The sequence below is a fragment of the Notolepis coatsorum genome (genome assembly GCF_963971535.1).
Source record: "Notolepis coatsorum genome assembly, chromosome: 17".
Lineage (NCBI taxonomy): Eukaryota > Metazoa > Chordata > Actinopteri > Aulopiformes > Paralepididae > Notolepis > Notolepis coatsorum.
In genome coordinates, this window is record NC_140181.1 from 12,366,568 (window position 1) to 12,389,371 (window position 22,804).

Sequence of the window (22,804 nt, forward strand, 5' to 3'; positions counted from 1 at the left end):
CTGACTGACTGACTGACTGTTGTTGGTCTGTCTGACTGACTGACTGACTGACTGTTGTTGGTCTGTCTGACTGACTGACTGACTGACTGACTGACTGTTGTTGGTCTGTCTGACTGACTGACTGACTGACTGACTGACTGACTGTTGTTGGTCTGTCTGACTGACTGACTGACTGACTGTTGTTGGTCTGTCTGACTGACTGACTGACTGACTGACTGTTGTTGGTCTGTCTGACTGACTGACTGTTGTTGGTCTGTGGTTGACTGTTGTTGGTCTGTCTGACTGACTGACTGACTGACTGTTGTTGGTCTGTGGCTGACTGTTGTTGGTCTGTCCCGCAGACATCTGATCATTGAGAACTTCATCCCCATGGAGGAGAAGAACAAGATCGCCAACAGGGCCTTCTACGACGAGGAGGACGACCTGCTGAAGATGAAGCCCATCACACGTATAGAAGAGTGAGCAACATAACATAACATAAGATAAACATTTAAATGCTTTCCACCGAAATATTGTACAATAATTAGACCAGTTTGTCCCCAGTTGGGAATCAAAGCCTCACCTCTGGCAGAAGTGTTGGTGCAGTCAGTGGTCTCTACCCACTGAGCTACTGAAGACCCCCTGTGGTTTTTATTTAAAGCGACACTGGGTCGTTTTGAGAAGAAGACCTCTACAATAACTAGTTACAAATGCTTAAATATTGATTTATAATTGTGACACAAATCCCCCCCCCTCCAAAAAAAATCGACTAATCGGTCTGAAGGAGCCGTAGTCGACTGCCAACCTCTTAGTCGAATAAAAAATAATAATAAAATCTATAAATTATTATTAAAAAAAATTATCATTCTTTCCAAAAGAAAAGAGGCCTAGAAGCGTGACTAACGCTAATGGCACGCATACCAGAGGCTAACTGCCTAAGAAAACAGGCACAGAGGCACTGAAAGAGGATTTCACCCATCTAATGAACACACTAGACTAGACAAATATCAAGATGTATCCATCAGTGGACCAATGGACCTGTCTCAAAACCCTGCCCTCTTTTCTTGATCCTCCAATCACAGCTGTCGCTTACCTCTGACTTCCTCGTACAAACAAAGTTTGTACGAGGAAGTCCGAGGTAAGCGACAGCTGTGATTGGAGGATCAAGAAAAGGGGCAGGGTTTGAGATAGGTCTATTGCATGCTTTTGCAGAGGACAAGAAGCCTTTCGTCCGACATTAAGCACCCCCACAGCCCAAATGGAATGATAAAAAAAATTATATATATATATATATATATATATATATATTATATATATATATATATTTTTTTTTCGACTAATAGTCGACTAATGGCAAATGTTGGCCAATCATAGTCGACTATCCAAATCCTTAGTCGGGGACAGCCCTAAAACCAAGTAAACCACCTGCTCTTAGAGGAGGCTGCTTTGTATGGTAAAGATGGTGGGAGGGTAGGTACACTACAGCCAAACACGTTTATGCATTCAATACTAAAGATATATCATATTTTATTTAGACTTTTCAGAAGTAAAAAAAAAAAAAAAAAAAAAGTATACCCGGTGCAGCTTTATTAATAACGGAGGAATAAACTTGTGACAATTTCTGAAGCTTTTCTGTCCTTCATCCCTTGACAGCGACCACCAGATGATGATCAGGCCAGTGTCGGCCATAGGCTTCCGGAGACCTCTCAGTAATCACGCTCGCGTTGCCATGGTGATGAGGCCTAGCCTCCGATACAAGGTAGGCATCGCTCTTCTTCACTCACACAAATCCTCTCTGGAGAGACGGTCTACAATAGAACTACTACATGCCACCAGGGCGGGGGAGGGGGTCCCTTTTCTTAATACACATTATTAATGCATCCCCCTTGCGGATTCTAGATATTTATTTTTAGATTAGATTCAAATGTTTTGTCGTCATACAGCACAAGTACAGTACAACGGAAATGTTGCATCTGTAGATATTATAACTATATCTGTACATATCCCTTACCTACTCTTACTAGTTACGCTGCTGGCCAGTATGACTTACTACCATAGTGTCTTTATATCTGCATCACTGTACATATTAATACTACAACTCTGTACATACATCTGATTAGCACTCAGTAGTACTAATTTATATATTGTATATCCAGTTTAATCACCTGTACATTGTATATATTACTACTGTACTTTACTGTTACATTTGCACTCTGGTTGGATGCCAAACTTGTTTTCATTGTACTGTACTTGTGCTGTATGACGTGACGACAATACATTTGAATCTAATCTGATCTAATCTAATAGTGTGTTGGTGCAGTTCTCATCACAGCCATCATATCTTCAACAGTGGTAAATCAAAACAAAACGACAGCTCGATGGCCGTGGAGATGATGTCATTCTTCTCGGACCAAACGCAGAAGGCTTTGTTTGTAGTCTCGCAGAACGCCAGTTGCTTGACAGCCCGAGAGTTGTTCACTTCCACAAATCATAACTTGGCCTCATAATAACGTATAAAACCTAGTCTCACACTGCCAGACCGATCTCCACACTTGAATGAATGAATGACCTTTATTTATATACGTAGCACCCTTCGCAGCACAAATGCACAGGGTGCTTTACACGATTGATTGATTGAATTGATTGAAAACTTTATTAACAGATTGCAGAATGGGTACAGTACAGTACAGCTCAATACATACAATTGTTAAGGGGATGCAGACCAGAGAAAGACTTTCGTCTTTGTTTACATCAGGGTCCCCCATTTTCAATGAATCATAACATATATGACACACACGACATACAAATAGACAGTACTGCTACATCTATACATTTATGACATACCAGATTTGCAAATACAGTACTGTTTGTGATACAAAAAGAGTCCAGAAAAGAGAGTATATACATTTGACGTAGAAACTGTACATTGGAGGAGGTTGGGTAGGTGGGGTGGGGTTATATACTACAGCTTAGTATATAAAACAAAAACAAAAAAATCTGAAATAAATGACAACAACAGACAGCAGTTAAACACAGTGAACCAAATAAAATAATAGAATAAAAATAATTTAAATAAAATCATCAGTCAATAACTAAAAACGATAGGAACAGTGAGGACAAAGGGGGCCCATATATGACCAAGAGCCTGTCTGAACATGTGAGTTTTTAGCTGTTTAGCTGAGCTCTAGACCTATCTCTCCACACTTGAGCTCTAGACCTATCTCTCCACACTTGAGCTCTAGACCTATCTCTCCACACTTGAGCTCTGGACCTATCTCTCCACACTTGAGCTCTAGACCTATCTCTCCACACTTGAGCTCTAGACCTATCTCCCCACACTTGAGCTCTAGACCTATCTCTCCACACTTGAGCTCTAGACCTATCTCTCCACACTCGAGCTCTAGACCTATCTCTCCACACTCGAGCTCTAGACCTATCTCTCCACACTTGAGCTCTAGACCTATCTCTCCACACTCGAGCTCTAGACCTATCTCTCCACACTCGAGCTCTAGACCTATCTCTCCACACTTGAGCTCTAGAGACCTATCTCTCCACACTTGAGCTCTAGACCTATCTCTCCACACTTGAGCTCTAGACCTATCTCTCCACACTTGAGCTCTAGAGACCTATCTCTCCACACTTGAGCTCTAGACCTATCTCTCCACACTTGAGCTCTAGCACCTATCTCTCCACACTTGAGCTCTAGACCTATCTCCCCACACTTGAGCTCTAGACCTATCTCTCCACACTTGAGCTCTAGACCTATCTCTCCCCACTTGAGCTCTAGACCTATCTCTCCACACTTGAGCTCTAGACCTATCTCTCCACACTCGAGCTCTAGACCTATCTCTCCACTTGAGCTCTAGACCTATCTCTCCACACTTGAGCTCTAGACCTATCTCTCCACACTTGAGCTCTAGACCTATCTCTCCCCACTTGAGCTCTAGACCTATCTCTCCACTTGAGCTCTAGACCTATCTCTCCACACTTGAGCTCTAGCACCTATCTCTCCACACTTGAGCTCTAGACCTATCTCTCCACTTGAGCTCTAGACCTATCTCCCCACACTCGAGCTCTAGCACCTATCTCTCCACACTCGAGCTCTAGACCTATCTCTCCACACTTGAGCTCTAGACCTATCTCTCCACACTCGAGCTCTAGACCTATCTCTCCCCACCTGAGCTCTAGACCTATCTCTCCACACTTGAGCTCTAGACCTATCTCTCCACACTCGAGCTCTAGACCTATCTCTCCCCACCTGAGCTCTAGACCTATCTCTCCACACTTGAGCTCTAGACCTATCTCTCCACACTCGAGCTCTAGACCTATCTCTCCACACTTGAGTTCTAGACCTATCTCTCCACACTTGAGCTCTAGCACCTATCTCTCCACACTTGAGCTCTAGACCTATCTCTCCACTTGAGCTCTAGACCTATCTCTCCACACTTGAGCTCTAGACCTATCTCTCCACACTCGAGCTCTAGACCTATCTCTCCACACTCGAGCTCTAGACCTATCTCTCCCCACCTGAGCTCTAGACCTATCTCTCCACACTTGAGCTCTAGACCTATCTCTCCACACTCGAGCTCTAGACCTATCTCTCCACACTTGAGCTCTAGACCTATCTCTCCACACTTGAGCTCTAGACCTATCTCTCCACTTGAGCTCTAGACCTATCTCTCCACACTTGAGCTCTAGACCTATCTCTCCACACTTGAGCTCTAGACCTATCTCTCCACACTTGAGCTCTAGCACCTATCTCTCCACACTTGAGCTCTAGCACCTATCTCTCCACACTCGAGCTCTAGACCTATCTCTCCACACTTGAGCTCTAGCACCTATCTCTCCCCACTTGAGCTCTAGACCTATCTCTCCACACTTGAGCTCTAGACCTATCTCCCCACACTTGAGCTCTAGACCTATCTCTCCACACTTGAGCTCTAGACCTATCTCTCCACACTCGAGCTCTAGCACCTATCTCTCCACACCTGAGCTCTAGACCTATCTCTCCCCACTTGAGCTCTAGACCTATCTCTCCACACTTGAGCTCTAGACCTATCTCTCCACACTTGAGCTCTAGACCTATCTCTCCACACTTGAGCTCTAGACCTATCTCTCCACACTTGAGCTCTAGACCTATCTCTCCCCACTTGAGCTCTAGCACCTATCTCCACACTCGAGCTCTAGCACCTATCTCCACACTTGAGCTCTAGACCTATCTCTCCACACTTGAGCTCTAGACCTATCTCTCCACACTTGAGCTCTAGACCTATCTCTCCACACTTGAGCTCTAGACCTATCTCTCCCCACTTGAGCTCTAGCACCTATCTCCACACTCGAGCTCTAGCACCTATCTCCACACTCGAGCTCTAGCACCTATCTCCACACTTGAGCTCTAGACCTATCTCTCCACACTCGAGCTCTAGCACTCTTGACATCCTGTGAGTCAGACTATATAGACCGTGGAGTAGGGGTGGGGGGGGGGGGGAATCGATACGTAGTAGTATCGCGATACTTTGCGTGGTGATACTGTATCGATACAGGGATGCCAAGTATCGATATTTAATTATTCATACTTTTTTTTTTGTATAAGGAAGTTGCATTGTTCATTTCAATACCTGTAGTAGTACAGTAGTCCACACACGTGTGCATTCAGTTAAGTTGGAATATGACTGTAATACAAACAGTTCAGTTTGTCAGGTACATGCAACACAGATTACAGTGTTTACATCGGTCTGCTTGAGAAAATACCATGTTCTGCAATAAAAATGATTGAAGTGAGATGAACAGACTGAACTTTCTTTTATTAGATAAAACATGTTGACAGTTTTACTTTGCAGTTAAATATATATATTTTTTAATTTGATAAAAAAAAGAAGAAAAAAATCGCAATATTCGTGATATATCAAGTATCGCGATAGTATCGTATCGCGAGGTCTCTGGCGATTCCCACCTCTACTGTGGAGTGACTGTTTTCTCTCTCCCCCCTCCCCCCCCCTCCTCCCCCCCCCTCCTCCTCCCCCAGGCCGAGAACATCCTGATGCTGGAGCTGGACCCCCCGGCTCGGACCACCAAGGAGTACGAGGAGCCGCTCATCGGCCCCAAGGTGGCCGCGGCTCTGGAAGACGCTCTGAGGGACGAGGACGAGATCCAGGTGGATGCCTCCGGCCTCCACAGCAGCCTGGGAGCCACCCCCCCCGCCAGCGCCAGCAGCAGCCTCAAGAAACCAAAGTCGGGGTAAGGGGGGGGGGGGGGGACGACGACTTACTAGGCCATCAGCACTAGGGTTGGGCACCGAAAACCGGTTCTAATAAGTAACATATTTGCACTTCGATTCTTAATTTACCGTACTTTTCGGACTATAAGCCGCGGCTTTTTCCCCAATTTTTCGACCCTGCGGCGACTTATATAACGGTGCGGCTTATATGTGACTCGATGTGACCAAACCCGAAAATGTAAAAATCTAAATATTGCTTTTTTGACTGCATTGAAATGTTATTTATCTGTTCCCTTATTTGCTAAACTTAATACAACTTGTAAATGAGTTAATTCTTGTTATTTGTCCGACAGTATTGTGTCCCAATGCTAATTACATAGGTAATTAAACATTAAAACACCTGCGGCTAAATTATTATAGTGCGGCTTATATATGTACACATCATTCAATTTAGCTGCTGCGGCTTATAGTCAGGTGCGGCTTATAGTGCGAAAAGTACGGTAGATTCTTAAAAAAAAAAAAAATATTACTTTGTTAAGAAATACCATAGTTACAGTACAGCAACCAAATTAAACTATCAAGTCAACTGAAAATGTGAATAGTATGAAAAAAATGCAAGATTTTTCAACAAAAAAAATAATTCTCCTGCGAAATAAGCTGTGACTGTTTTGACCTGCACCTCAAAGAATCGGAACCGGAATCGTTCAAATCCAAACGATGCCCAACCCTAATCAGCACTAGTATCTTTTTAAGCCTGACCTATAAAGGATTAGCTCTCAACAGTCACGTCTCGCCTCGACTACTGCGATGCACTGCACTGCTAGCTGGTCTACCGCCCGCCGCCAAACACCACTTCAACTCAAACGGAGCACAGCGGCCCGCCTGATCTCCAACCTACCAAAGTCAGCCCATGTCGCCCCACTTCTTAGAGAGCGGCAGCACTGGCTCCCCATCGCTGCACGAATCCGCTTCAAGGTTCTTGACCTGGCATATCGTGCAGCGAAGGGAAGTGCTCCCTCCTACCTCCGGTCAATGGTCTCTAACTACACACCCTCTCAAGACCCCTCCGCTCTGCATCTTCTAACTACACACCCCCTCAAGACCCCTCCGCTCTGCATCTTCTAACTACACACCCTCTCAAGACCCCTCCGCTCTGCATCTTCTAACTACACACCCTCTCAAGACCCCTCCGCTCTGCATCTTCTAACTACACACCCTCAAGACCCCTCCGCTCTGCATCTTCTAACTACACACCCTCTCAAGACCCCTCCGCTCTGCATCTTCTAACTACACAGCCTCAAGACCCCTCCGCTCTGCATCTTCTAACTACACACCCTCAAGACCCCTACGCTCTGCATCTTCTAACTACACACCCTCAAGACCCCTCCGCTCTACATCTTCTAACTACACACCCTCAAGACCCCTACGCTCTGCATCTTCTAACTACACACCCTCAAGACCCCTACGCTCTGCATCTTCTAACTACACACCCTCTCAAGACCCCTCTGCTCTGCATCTTCTAACTACACACCCTCTCAAGACCCCTACGCTCTGCATCTTCTAACTACACACCCTCTCAAGACCCCTCCGCTCTGCATCTTCTAACTACACACCCTCTCAAGACCCCTCCGCTCTGCATCTTCTAACTACACACCCTCAAGACCCCTCTGCTCTACATCTTCTAACTACACACCCTCAAGACCCCTACGCTCTACATCTTCTAACTACACACCCTCAAGACCCCTACGCTCTGCATCTTCTAACTACACCCTCAAGACCCCTACGCTCTGCATCTTCTAACTACACCCTCAAGACCCCTACGCTCTGCATCTTCTAACTACACCCCCTCAAGACCCCTACGCTCTGCATCTTCTAACTACACACCCTCAAGACCCCTACGCTCTACATCTTCTAACTAACTACACACCCTCAAGACCCCTCCGCTCTGCATCTTCTAACTACACACCCTCTCAAGACCCCTACACTCTGTATCTTCTAACTACACACCCTCTCAAGACCCCTCCGCTCTACATCTTCTAACTACACCCCCTCAAGACCCCTCCGCTCTGCATCTTCTAACTACACACCCTCTCAAGACCCCTCCGCTCCGCATCTTCTAACTACACACCCTCAAGACCCCTCCGCTCTACATCTTCTAACTACACACCCTCTCAAGACCCCTCCGCTCTGCATCTTCTAACTACACACCCTCTCAAGACCCCTCCGCTCTGCATCTTCTAACTACACACCCTCAAGACCCCTACACTCTGCATCTTCTAACTACACACCCTCAAGACCCCTACGCTCTGCATCTTCTAACTACACACCCTCAAGACCCCTCCGCTCTGTATCTTCTAACTACACACCCTCAAGACCCCTCCGCTCTGCATCTTCTAACTACACACCCTCAAGACCCCTCCGCTCTGCATCTTCTAACTACACACCCTCAAGACCCCTCCGCTCTGTATCTTCTAACTACACACCCTCAAGACCCCTACGCTCTGTATCTTCTAACTACACACCCTCAAGACCCCTACGCTCTGTATCTTCTAACTACACACCCTCAAGACCCCTACACTCTGCATCTTCTAACTACACACCCTCAAGACCCCTACGCTCTGTATCTTCTAACTACACACCCTCAAGACCCCTACGCTCTGCATCTTCTAACTACACACCATCAAGACCCCTACACTCTGCATCTTCTAACTACACACCCTCAAGACCCCTACACTCTACATCTTCTAACTACACACCCTCAAGACCCTACGCTCTGTATCTTCTAACTACACACCCTCAAGACCCCTACACTCTGCATCTTCTAACTACACACCCTCAAGACCCCTACGCTCTGCATCTTCTAACTACACACCCTCAAGACCCCTACGCTCTGCATCTTCTAACTACACACCCTCAAGACCCCTACACTCTGCATCTTCTAACTACACACCCTCAAGACCCCTACGCTCTGTATCTTCTAACTACACACCCTCAAGACCCCTACACTCTGCATCTTCTAACTACACACCCTCAAGACCCCTACGCTCTGTATCTTCTAACTACACACCCTCAAGACCCCTACGCGCTGCATCTTCTAACTACACACCCTCAAGACCCCTACACTCTGCATCTTCTAACTACACACCCTCAAGACCCCTACGCTCTGTATCTTCTAACTACACACCCTCAAGACCCCTACACTCTGCATCTTCTAACTACACACCCTCAAGACCCCTACACTCTGCATCTTCTAACTACACACCCTCAAGACCCCTACGCTCTACATCTTCTAACTACACACCCTCTCAAGACCCCTCCGCTCTGCATCTTCTAACTACACACCCTCTCAAGACCCCTCCGCTCTGCATCTTCTAACTACACACCCTCAAGACCCCTACACTCTGCATCTTCTAACTACACACCCTCAAGACCCCTACGCTCTGTATCTTCTAACTACACACCCTCAAGACCCCTACACTCTGCATCTTCTAACTACACACCCTCAAGACCCCTACACTCTACATCTTCTAACTACACACCCTCAAGACCCTACGCTCTGTATCTTCTAACTACACACCCTCAAGACCCCTACACTCTGCATCTTCTAACTACACACCCTCAAGACCCCTACGCTCTGCATCTTCTAACTACACACCCTCAAGACCCCTACGCTCTGCATCTTCTAACTACACACCCTCAAGACCCCTACACTCTGCATCTTCTAACTACACACCCTCAAGACCCCTACGCTCTGTATCTTCTAACTACACACCCTCAAGACCCCTACACTCTGCATCTTCTAACTACACACCCTCAAGACCCCTACGCTCTGTATCTTCTAACTACACACCCTCAAGACCCCTACGCGCTGCATCTTCTAACTACACACCCTCAAGACCCCTACACTCTGCATCTTCTAACTACACACCCTCAAGACCCCTACGCTCTGTATCTTCTAACTACACACCCTCAAGACCCCTACACTCTGCATCTTCTAACTACACACCCTCAAGACCCCTACACTCTGCATCTTCTAACTACACACCCTCAAGACCCCTACGCTCTACATCTTCTAACTACACACCCTCTCAAGACCCCTCCGCTCTGCATCTTCTAACTACACACCCTCTCAAGACCCCTCCGCTCTGCATCTTCTAACTACACACCCTCAAGACCCCTACGCTCTACATCTTCTAACTACACACCCTCTCAAGACCCCTCCGCTCTGCATCTTCTAACTACACACCCTCTCAAGACCCCTCCGCTCTGCATCTTCTAACTACACACCCTCTCAAGACCCCTCCGCTCTGCATCTTCTAACTACACACCCTCAAGACCCCTACGCTCTACATCTTCTAACTACACACCCTCTCAAGACCCCTCCGCTCTGCATCTTCTAACTACACACCCTCAAGACCCCTACGCTCTGCATCTTCTAACTACACACCCTCTCAAGACCCCTACGCTCTGCATCTTCTAACTACACACCCTCAAGACCCCTACGCTCTGCATCTTCTAACTACACACCCTCAAGACCCCTACGCTCTGCATCTTCTAACTACACACCCTCAAGACCCCTACGCTCTGCATCTTCTAACTACACACCCCCTCAAGACCCCTCCGCTCTGCATCTTCTAACTACACACCCCCTCAAGACCCCTACGCTCTGCATCTTCTAACTACACACCCTCAAGACCCCTACGCTCTGTATCTTCTAACTACACACCCTCAAGACCCCTACACTCTGCATCTTCTAACTACACACCCTCAAGACCCCTACGCTCTGTATCTTCTAACTACACACCCTCAAGACCCCTACACTCTGCATCTTCTAACTACACACCCTCAAGACCCCTACGCTCTGTATCTTCTAACTACACACCCTCAAGACCCCTACGCTCTGCATCTTCTAACTACACACCATCAAGACCCCTACACTCTGCATCTTCTAACTACACACCCTCAAGACCCCTACACTCTACATCTTCTAACTACACACCCTCAAGACCCTACGCTCTGTATCTTCTAACTACACACCCTCAAGACCCCTACACTCTGCATCTTCTAACTACACACCCTCAAGACCCCTACGCTCTGTATCTTCTAACTACACACCCTCAAGACCCCTACGCTCTGCATCTTCTAACTACACACCATCAATACCCCTACACTCTGCATCTTCTAACTACACACCCTCAAGACCCCTACACTCTACATCTTCTAACTACACACCCTCAAGACCCTCCGCTCTGCATCTTCTAACTACACACCCTCAAGACCCCTACGCTCTGCATCTTCTAACTACACACCCTCAAGACCCCTACACTCTACATCTTATAACTACACACCCTCAAGACCCCTACGCTCTGCATCTTCTAACTACACACCCTCAAGACCCCTACACTCTGCATCTTCTAACTACACACCCTCAAGACCCCTACGCTCTGTATCTTCTAACTACACACCCTCAAGACCCCTACACTCTGCATCTTCTAACTACACACCCTCAAGACCCCTACGCTCTGTATCTTCTAACTACACACCCTCAAGACCCCTACGCGCTGCATCTTCTAACTACACACCCTCAAGACCCCTACACTCTGCATCTTCTAACTACACACCATCAAGACCCCTACGCTCTGCATCTTCTAACTACACACCCTCAAGACCCCTACACTCTGCATCTTCTAACTACACACCCTCAAGACCCCTACGCTCTACATCTTCTAACTACACACCCTCTCAAGACCCCTCCGCTCTGCATCTTCTAACTACACACCCTCTCAAGACCCCTCCGCTCTGCATCTTCTAACTACACACCCTCAAGACCCCTACGCTCTACATCTTCTAACTACACACCCTCTCAAGACCCCTCCGCTCTGCATCTTCTAACTACACACCCTCTCAAGACCCCTCCGCTCTGCATCTTCTAACTACACACCCTCTCAAGACCCCTCCGCTCTGCATCTTCTAACTACACACCCTCAAGACCCCTACGCTCTACATCTTCTAACTACACACCCTCTCAAGACCCCTCCGCTCTGCATCTTCTAACTACACACCCTCAAGACCCCTACGCTCTGCATCTTCTAACTACACACCCTCAAGACCCCTACGCTCTGCATCTTCTAACTACACACCCTCAAGACCCTTACGCTCTGCATCTTCTAACTACACACCCTCAAGACCCCTACGCTCTGCATCTTCTAACTACACACCCTCAAGACCCCTACGCTCTGCATCTTCTAACTACACACCCTCAAGACCCCTACGCTCTGCATCTTCTAACTACACACCCTCAAGACCCCTACGCTCTGCATCTTCTAACTACACACCCTCAAGACCCCTCCGCTCTGCATCTTCTAACTACACACCCTCAAGACCCCTATGCTCTACATCTTCTAACTACACAGCCTCAAGACCCCTCTGCTCTGCATCTTCTAACTACACACCCTCAAGACCCTATACGCTCTGTATCTTCTAACTACACACCCTCAAGACCCCTCCGCTCTGCATCTTCTAACTACACACCCGGCCTCAAGACCCCTACGCTCTGCATCTTATAACTACACACCCTCAAGACCCCTACACTCTGCATCTTCTAACTACACACCCTCAAGACCCCTACGCTCTGTATCTTCTAACTACACACCCTCAAGACCCCTACGCTCTGTATCTTCTAACTACACACCCTCAAGACCCCTACACTCTGCATCTTCTAACTACACACCCTCAAGACCCCTACACTCTGCATCTTCTAACTACACACCCTCAAGACCCCTACACTCTGCATCTTCTAACTACACACCCTCAAGACCCCTACGCTCTGCATCTTCTAACTACACACCCTCAAGACCCCTTCGCTCTGCATCTTCTAACTACACACCCTCAAGACCCCTCCGCTCTACATCTTCTAACTACACACCCTGAAGACCCCTACGCTCTGTATCTTCTAACTACACACCCCCTCAAGACCCCTCCACTCTGCATCTTCTAACTACACACCCTCAAGACCCCTACGCTCTGCATCTTCTAACTACACACCCTCTCAAGACCCCTCCGCTCTGCATCTTCTAACTACACACCCTCAAGACCCCTCTGCTCTGCATCTTCTAACTACACACCCTCAAGACCCCTCCACTCTGCATCTTCTAACTACACACCCTCAAGACCCCTACGCTCTGCATCTTCTAACTACACACCCTCAAGACCCCTCTGCTCTGCATCTTCTAACTACACACCCTCAAGACCCCTACACTCTACCTCTTCTGGCCGCCTCAGACCCACTCCTATCCGAGCTCCAAGGGGGGGTCATCAAAGAGAAGCTGGCTATTCTCTGTCCTCGCTCCACAATGGTGAAACGAACTTCCCACCACAGTCAGGACTGTCGAAAACCTGGCCAATTTTCAAATTTTCGGCTAAAAACACCTTTTAAAACAATATCTGAAATAATAACCTTTCTTTTTTACTATTATGTGCGCTAATACTATGCTACTATTCGTATACTACTACCTATCTTGCTAATATGTCTACTACTATGCACTACACTACAGAGTTTTTTTTATTTATTTCTTTATTTCGCACCATTTCAGCAAAACGGTAAAAAGAATCGAAACATGACAGAAAGTGTATATAAAGGTGCTGAGTAGAGGCAAGAGACCCAGATGGTCCTATACGGGGCCTCAACTCATTAAATCATCGGATTAAAAAAAAAACACAAACAAAAGTAAAGGGAAATAAGTTCATGAAACAAATACTATTTGACGAACAACGCCACTGACCCTTAGCTGCCAGAGATGGGCCCCTCCTGCTGACTTGTTGTTCACAATCTCTAAGTCGCTTTGGATAAAAGCGTTCAGCTAAAAGGGACACCATTCATGTTGAGCATAGAACGGGACACCATTCATGTTTTTATTGTTTTATTGTGGATGCCCATTAGTCTACTCTACACCAAGGTGAGACTACTCTTCCTGGGGTCCAAACATTTAAAATGCAAACACACACAAAAGTAAAAATAAAAATATAAAACAACAAACATTGAAGTACTCACAAGAAAACATCACAACAAACAAAACAAGTGGATCAAAGCTCACTCAATATTCATAAGTCAAGATATCACAATTCTCCAACCATAAAATACATATTCCATAATCGGTCCATAAGAACAAAACGGATAAAAATAGTTTATATATGATTTTAACTCATAATATAGCATAACCTTTCTCAAGTCACCGAAATGTTTCTATGTTGGGCATAGAACGGGACACCATTCATGTTGGGCATAGAAACAAGGGACACCATTCATGTTGGGCATAGAACGGGACACCATTCATGTTGACCGTCTGTGTTCGTCGCTTTTCCTGCTTCATCCGTTCACCCTCTTCCCTCTCTCTCTCTCTCTCCCACCCAGCCGACCCAAACCGGGCAAGAAGTCGAGCGCCTCCCCCACCTCCCCGTTCGGCTCCTCCGGCCCCGGATCCCCCCTCTACCCGCAGTCTCGTGGTCTGGTACCCAAGTAGTGACGACGCCCGCTCTGCCCCACACGCACCCTTCCAGCTCGGGAGGGACCCTGGACCTTAAGAGCTTGTTTTGTTTTGGGGAGGAGTCCCAGTGTTACCCAGGTCAAGACACGAGTTTTCCAATGAATCTCACTGACAGAGAGAGAGAGAGAGAGAGGGAGAGGGAGAGGGGGGGGGGGGGGGAGACTCTGCTTAACCTTAAGACCGTTAGCGTTTATGCTTCTGGGCCGATTCTTAATAACTGCCCGTTCTAAAATCCTAAACACGACCGTAAACACTAATATAACAGCATGAGTCCCACTTCACTCCACCCCCCCCCCCCCCCCCCCCCCCCTGCACTGGGCCTGAATGCAGCCAACAAAGTCTTATTATAATAATGGATCCTTCACAACGTTCTTAATGTACAGAGAGAGACGGTGGGGGAGTCCCCGGATGAACTGCAGTGCCCACAATGCACCTCTCTCCTTCCTCGTACCTTTTCCCGGGTTCCGCGTGGCATGCTGGGAAACGCGGTCCTCCTCGACGGGGAAGACGATGACTCCTCTGCTGTACTCGTCTACGACGCGCCGTGTGTGTGTGTCTACGTTTTGTACGTTTTGTGTTTTTAGGTCTGACCGTGTGTCTTCTTTTGTACGTCTTGCTTTTTTCACAAGTTGTCTCTTTTGAATGTCGGACCTTTTTTTAGGTTTACTATCATATCGCGCTGTTTTTCTAACGGATGGAGTTATGATATGATGAATTGAAAATGGGGGACCCTGATGTAAACGAGACGAAAGTCTTTCTCTGGTCTGCATCCCCTTAACAATTGTATGTATTGAGCCGTACTGTATTGTACCCATTCTGCAATCTGTTAATAAACTTTTCAATCAATCAATCATACATGTTAAGACACGAGCTGTAAGTCCTGTCGTCTGTGTGTCTTTAGTAGGGCTGTCCCCGACTAAGGATTTAGGTTTACTATCATATCGCGCTGTTTTTCTAACGGATGGAGTTCTGTACATTGTTAAGACACGAGCTGTAAGTCCTCTTGTGTGTGTGTGTCTGTGTCTTTAGAGCAGTCCGTCTGTAGAGCTTTAACTGTACAGACCGGAGAGAGAAGCACACTAGAGACTCTCGTCAGGAGTCGCTGTGATCAGTCGATGCCGTCTGTTCCACACGAGACGGAGGTGGGGAACGATGAGAGCGAGAATGCAGTGTGTGTGCAGTATGCAGTGTGTGTGTGCAGTATGCAGTGTGTGTGCAGTATGCAGTGTGTGTGTGCAGTGTGTGTGCAGTATGCAGTGTGCACACGCGTTATAGACCCACACAGAAAGGTGCGTTCCAGCCAGGTCGCACGTATTGCACTCGTCCCGGTTCGAACCCCCGGACGCCTCCTCAACTTAAACGGTAACTGTGGACTGCGTTTATATGTAACGGCTTTTATACAAAGCGCTTTACAATTTTGTCCCTCACATTCGCCCGGTCACTCGCCGACCATGCAAATCTCTGGTTTCTCTGCGAGCCGCCACCATATAGAATAGAAATCCTTTGTGGGTGGCTAAGTGGCGCAGTGGGCAAGGCGCTCGCCACTAGTGCAGGAGATGCTGGGTTCGAGCCCAGCTCTCTGCGTTGCTACCAAGGGCTACCAGCTTGGCTGGTCGTTCATACTAACACAATTGGCAGTGTTAGAGGGTGGGAAAGCTGGTGGGTGGGTCCTGGTCGTTGTAAACAGGGGGATAGTGTGATCCTTCCACACGTTACACCCTCTCAGTGAGAGTCCGCGCTGCCAGGTGAAAAGAAGCGGTTGATTGGCTAGACGTGTGTCGGAGGAAGCACGTGATAGCCTCCACTCTCCCAGACCGACTGTGGGGGGTAGGTGCGCAGCGACCAGGAAGGGGATTGGGAATTGGCATAACGACTAACATTGGGATGGGAGAAAAACGGAGGAAAAAGGAGGGGAAAAAGATTAAAAAAAAAGATTTATAGAAATCCTTTATTTATCCCGAGGGAAATTCTGCAAAAAAATAAATAAAAACATGTTTAACCCTTTCACTGCCACACTACCAAATGGTTAACCCTTTCACTGCAACAATACAGTACTTAAAAAAGCGAGGCGGGGGCCTTGCTGTCCCGGCGGGCTTCAAGAGAGCAGGCCGCCCCCGCCGCCCCGCAGGACGACCCGTTCCGACGGCACGTTATCTCGTATCTCAGGAGATCCTCTGGGGACATAACGAGGACGGGTTCACCGTGGCACGTCGTTAACCACAGGTGCCGGGGAGTTGCGTATTACATCATCCTCCCGAATGTTTCAGTGGACGACGATGGAAATGCCTGGGCGTCGCCCGAGTTTGAAAAGTATTTTGAGGATCCGGGGTCCTTGGCCCGCTGTCGGCGTATGTGTGACGTTTCATCTAAATTGGCCCTGTAGTTTGAGAGATTAGCTGTGGATCCACACACAGACACACAGACCGACACACACACACACGACCAAACACATCATCTCTTCCAGGCATCCCCCCCCCCTGTACGCCTGGCGGGGATAAGGAAGGGGGGGAGTGTCTAGTGGTCGACTTGGGACGGACGTTCAGAGTCACCTTGTCATCTGTTGGTAACCTAAAACGTGCCCCAAATATATCAGGGTTCCGAGGTGCCTTAACCTGCATCCTTCACCTCCTATCGCTTCCTTTGAAGTGTGCACTCATGTACCCCCCCCCCCGCCCCGCCCCAGCCTGGTCCCGTCAGGTCCATGTAAATCAAGTGCACACCTCAAGTTTAAATGCAGAGGCTCTGGACACTCAGCCGTTGAGCCTGCATGCTACTCTCTCCCTTCCCCCACGTCCCTCCCGCTATGGGGGGGGGGGGTGCGGCTGCCCGCTCGCTGCTACCCTGTAGGGTTCCACTGCCCCCCCCCCTGTGACATGGCATCAGGCCTGGGACCAAGAGCACCTGGAATCATTTTTAGGAATGCCTGAGCTGCGTGTAAAAAAAAAAAGAAAATAATAAATAAAGAATTTAAAGACCAGGATTTCAAAGGCTTTTTGTCCTACGTCTGCGTACTGTGTGTGTGTGTATAGATATGTATCTGTAAGTATAGACTTGTTGATATCTTCAGTCACTTTTGCAAATTTAAAACAAAAGAAAAAGTAAGTGGGTTGCAATATTGAAAATAAAAAATAAAATAAAAAGTTCTAACTTATTACCATCTTAATTTTTTATAAACCGATGTAGATACACATTTTCTATTCACTTGTTTTCTTTGAAATAGACTATTGTTTTATTTTTGGAGCTGTGTAATTTAAAGTTCTGTACAAACTTTATTGTGCATCACTTGTTACTGTGCTTTTATTATTATTCCACAAGTCTCTTTGTTTTTCAAACGGCTTTAGTCTGTGAAGTCACCACTGGGCGAACTTGTTGTTAAGGTGGCATTTTAGGGTTTGGATTTGCTGTTGCACAGTGTTCCTTGGGGGAAATATCAAGGCCCCACCTAAACAAATGCACGGCCTATCTCAAACCCCGCCCCTCTTTTCTTGATCCTCAAGCAACGGTTGTGATTGGAGGATCAAAGAGGGCAGGGTTTGAGATGAGTCGATAAATGTGACATTGATTCACAACGTGTGCGTTGAGTATTTGAACTTGTTTTACTGTACATTCGCTTCATAAGTCATAGAGTAATCGAAACACTAAGGGTAATCTGTTTGAAATAAGAACTGCTGACCTTAACATTGCAATGCTGTACGTATGTATACCTATCGCATGAATTTAGCAAGCTTGATTGTTACCAATGTTGATTGTTTTAATTACTCTTCAATCCATATCTAAAACTTGGTAACAAAACCTGAATGTCTTAATTTGATTATTTCTTTTTTTATTCCATTGCCATGCCACTGGACCCAACCTCCATGTAAGACTTAGGACCAACTTTCATGTGCTGATGTTATTATTATTATTGTTTTTTTTAGCCAAATGAAGATTTATGCTGGTGCACTTCACACTCTGTGGCTGACTGGGAATGCTGACGTCCCCTGTCTTTTATTTGTCTAGTTTCTTTGGATTTATTAAAGAAGGTTATATAATTACAAGATGAATGTGTGTCCTGTTGTTTCTCTAAAGTGTTTCTACTGTAGGTTCCTAGGCCTTCAGAACTGTGTGTGAAGGCCCTCCTCCGTCTGCCAGCGCTCCCTGGTCTGGGTTTCTCTAAAGTGTTTATACTGTAGGTTCCTAGGCCATTTAAATGTATAGTTACTTTTATCAACTGGCGTGCCAACCTGCTCATCAGTTGGAGTGTATAGGACGCTTGAAGCCTTTCTCCAACGCGTTCGTGTTTCCGCGTCTCTGATTGGCCAGGTCATGTGACATGTACGCCCAATCGTGGGACCGCAAGTTTCTACACTGGTTAAGCTTAGGCACTCTTTCGAAGTTGGTTAAGGTTGGTTTGTCTTAGAGCAGGGCGATAGAACGCCTGCCCTGATTCCAAACTCTAACCTTAACCAACTTCGAAAGAGTCGCCTAAGCTTAACCAGTGATAAACTAGGCGTTAGGTAGTTTGCAGGCTGTTCGACCCGGAAATAGGCGCAGAACTTGCCGTCCCACGATTGGCGCACATGTCACATGACCTGGCCAATCAGAGCGCAAAACGGGAACCCAGAAACACGGACGCGTTGGAGAAAAGCTACGTCTAGGACACTTCAACCAGCTGTGGGGAGGAGCCAGAATCAAACCGGGGAAATGTCCGATTACCAGACGACCGCTCTACCTCCTGAGCCACTGTCGCCCCTAAATATTTTTTATCTCAGAAGAGCATTTTGTTTAATAAAAAATACCCTATCTTCATGTACTCCACCACATCCTGGGTACAGTAGCACACAAGCACGTTGGCAAAACCTTTATATTTTTAACAGACTTATTAATAAACACCCTCTTAGGCGATCATCATCCTCAGACTTTTATTAATAAACACCCTCTTAGGCGATCATCATCCTCAAAGACTTTTATTAATAAACACCCTCTTAGGTGATCATCATCCTCATAACAGACTTATTAATAAACACCCTCTTAGGCGATCATCATCCTCATAACAGACTTATTAATAAACACCCTCTTAGGCGATCAGCATCCTCATACTTATTAATAAACACCCTCGTAGGCGATCATCATCCTCATAACACTTTTAAAATTGAAACGCACAATAAATGTTTATTTAGTTCATTTTAGACAAATCCGGCCTTTTTTAACAGTTGATGCTGCAAAAACGTATCTTCATTGCATGATATTCTCACACATTGAATACTGCTTCACAAACTGGTCATTTGCTGGTGTCACTGTCATGAAACCCATCGAACAGCTTTATCATAGAGCCATCAAGGTATTTGCCAGGAAACCATTGGCATACCACCATTGCAATATTCTGAAACAACGTAGCTTTTTTGAGCTTTGAAAATGTCAGTCTTAAAAAGCGCTTGTTTCATCTACAAATGCCTACATGGACTAGCTCCCCCTCCTGTACAGGAATTCATCTACAAAAAAAAGAAACACTGGACTCTGCACCAGGTCAGACACCAGAGGTGACTGCATGGTCCAACGTAGACTGACCACGTTTGGCCAAAACGTCCATAAAAGGCAGTCAAACATGGAACAGTCTCCCCATTTCCATAAGGGAAAGCCCCACCCTTGCTTCTTTTAGAGGGCAACTAAAACATGGCTGAAGACCAACCAGTCATGTGACCACATGTGACATATCTCTAGCCACTAGTATTTCTGTGTATTGCTGTTATTTATTTGTACATTCTTTACTGTTTTTATGTATTTGTACATTTCTTACTGTTTCTATGAGTCCTGTTTTTATGTTTGGGGACAACGGATGGAAATTAGCCTTGTGCTAAATCCGGCCATTTTCACACTCCACGGTGTTAATAAATTTTGCATTGTCCGTCCAAATAAACAAGAAAATAAAAGAATATATATTAATAAACACCCTCTTAGGCGATCATCATCCTCAAGACCTTTATTAATAAACACCCTCTTAGGTGATCATCATCCTCATAACAGACTTTTATTAATAAACACCCTCTTAGGCGATCATCATCCTCATAAGACTTTTATTAATAAACACCCTCTTAGGCGATCATCATCATAACAGACTTTTATTAATAAACACCCTCTTAGGCGATCACCATCATAACAGACTTTTATTAATAAACACCCTCTTAGGCGATCATCATAACACTTTTATTAATAAACACCCTCTTAGGCGATCATCATCCTCATAACAGACTTATTAATAAACACCCTCTTAGGCGATCATCATCCTCATAACAGACTTTTATTAATAAACACCCTCTTAGGCGATCATCATCCTCATAACACTTTTATTAATAAACACCCTCTTAGGCGATCAGCATCCTCATAACAGACTTATTAATAAACACCCTCTTAGGCGATCAGCATCCTCATAACAGACTTATTAATAAACACCCTCTTAGGCGATCATCATCCTCATAACAGACTTATTAATAAACACCCTCTTAGGCGATCATCATCCTCATAACACTTATTAATAAACACCCTCTTAGGCGATCATCATCTTCATAACGGACTTATTAATAAACACCCTCTTAGGCGATCATCATCTTCATAACAGACTTATTAATAAACACCCTCTTAGGCGATCATCATCCTCATAACGGACTTTTATTAACAGCAGTCAATAGTACAGCTCAAAACAGGTCATCCTCACCAACACTTGCTATAAGTGCAAAAAGTACAACATGATATACATTCAGCAGAGAATTACAACCTCACAACAACTTAACATGAGTGATATTCAAAGTGGAAAGAGGGAATGGTGCTACGGTACTTTAGAGTTGGAGTCAGCAGCAGTGTGACAGCCTGAATAACAGGGCGACGACATCATTCACTCTCAACAGCGCCTGTTGGGATATGTTGTTTTTCTTTTCTTCAAATGATAATTCACTTGAAAAATGACATTCCATCCCATAAATAGGTGGCATCAGCTTGACACCTTGCTGCAGAGGTCACCCCGCTATTCATTCAGAAAACACACCGCTGAACCCTTGAAGCCAGCGAAGGAAAGACTTAAGGAAAACTCCAACATTTTGGGAAATTTGCTTATTTGCCATCTACCCTGGAGTTAGACAAGAAGATACGTACCTTTTTTCTTCTCTGTGCGTGCAGTATAGGAGCAGGGGTGCAGTCGTAATATCAGAAGTGCCTGTACGCTGTTTAAATGACGCCACGCGCATGCCTGTGCACGTGCATACATGTTCCCTCGCGTGCGCACAGAACAGATGATTATTATGCATAAATAGTAGGAAACATGTTTGTATAGGAAATTACTAGTTTTAGTTTAGTTTTTGTAAACATTGCCTTGAAATAGACTCGAGAAGCTGAAAAAGGTAGCAGGATGGTAGCCTTCAATATATAAAGAAATTGTATCGTCAACAGATATGGTTGAAAAACAAACAATGTTTTAAATGTAATTGTAGATACAATATTGTGGTTACAATTTCTTTAATTGAATTAACTTACAACTAGAAAAGTAAATACAAACTAAATTAACAATGTAACTTATGGACAGTTTCCTTCTGAAGCACAACTTAAGAAATGTCTCATCCTTCCTTCCAGTCGGGACCATTTTGGTTCCACAGCTCAAGCAAACCCCCACCAATTGGTACAGCCTGTACAGGGCTTGTATTTTGGTTTTGCACTTCTCGTCCTTTGTTACGCTATTGCTATGCTATTCTTATGCAAAGACTAGGTGATAGCCGAGTACCGGTACTTAAATACGGACGACGAGTCGAGTGAAAGTTGTGAACGCATTTTTGTGTGCACATCCGAGCCCGTACTTCTGCTCAGAAAAGTGCTGGGATGGCGTGGTACCGCGTGGCACCACCACTGCGCCACTGAGTAGGAGTAGGAAGACGCGCACCGTTAGCCTAGCTTAGCGTCAGTCACTGGAAGTAGGTTCCTCCATTAGCCTAGTTCCCAACGTCTTCCTACTCCTACTGCGTGCACAGAGAAGAAAAAGGTATGCATCTTCTTGTCTAACTCCAGGGTAGATGGCAAATGAGCTAATTTCCCAAAATGTTGG

The 22,804-nt window shown here is 45.9% G+C and overlaps 1 protein-coding gene across 1 annotated transcript in view; it reads left to right on the top strand.

The window, feature by feature from the left end:
* Window positions 1-16,369, top strand: part of kif3b (kinesin family member 3B) — a 29,496-nt gene extending 13,127 nt beyond the window's left edge. The window contains exons 6-9 of the mRNA XM_084333252.1: window positions 342-458; window positions 1,633-1,738; window positions 6,005-6,216; window positions 14,607-16,369. Of these exons, the coding sequence (XP_084189378.1) occupies window positions 342-458; window positions 1,633-1,738; window positions 6,005-6,216; window positions 14,607-14,715 (544 nt within the window). The 3' untranslated portion in view covers window positions 14,716-16,369. The remainder of the gene's footprint in view (window positions 1-341; window positions 459-1,632; window positions 1,739-6,004; window positions 6,217-14,606) is intronic.
* The last annotated feature ends 6,435 nt before the right edge of the window (window positions 16,370-22,804 follow it).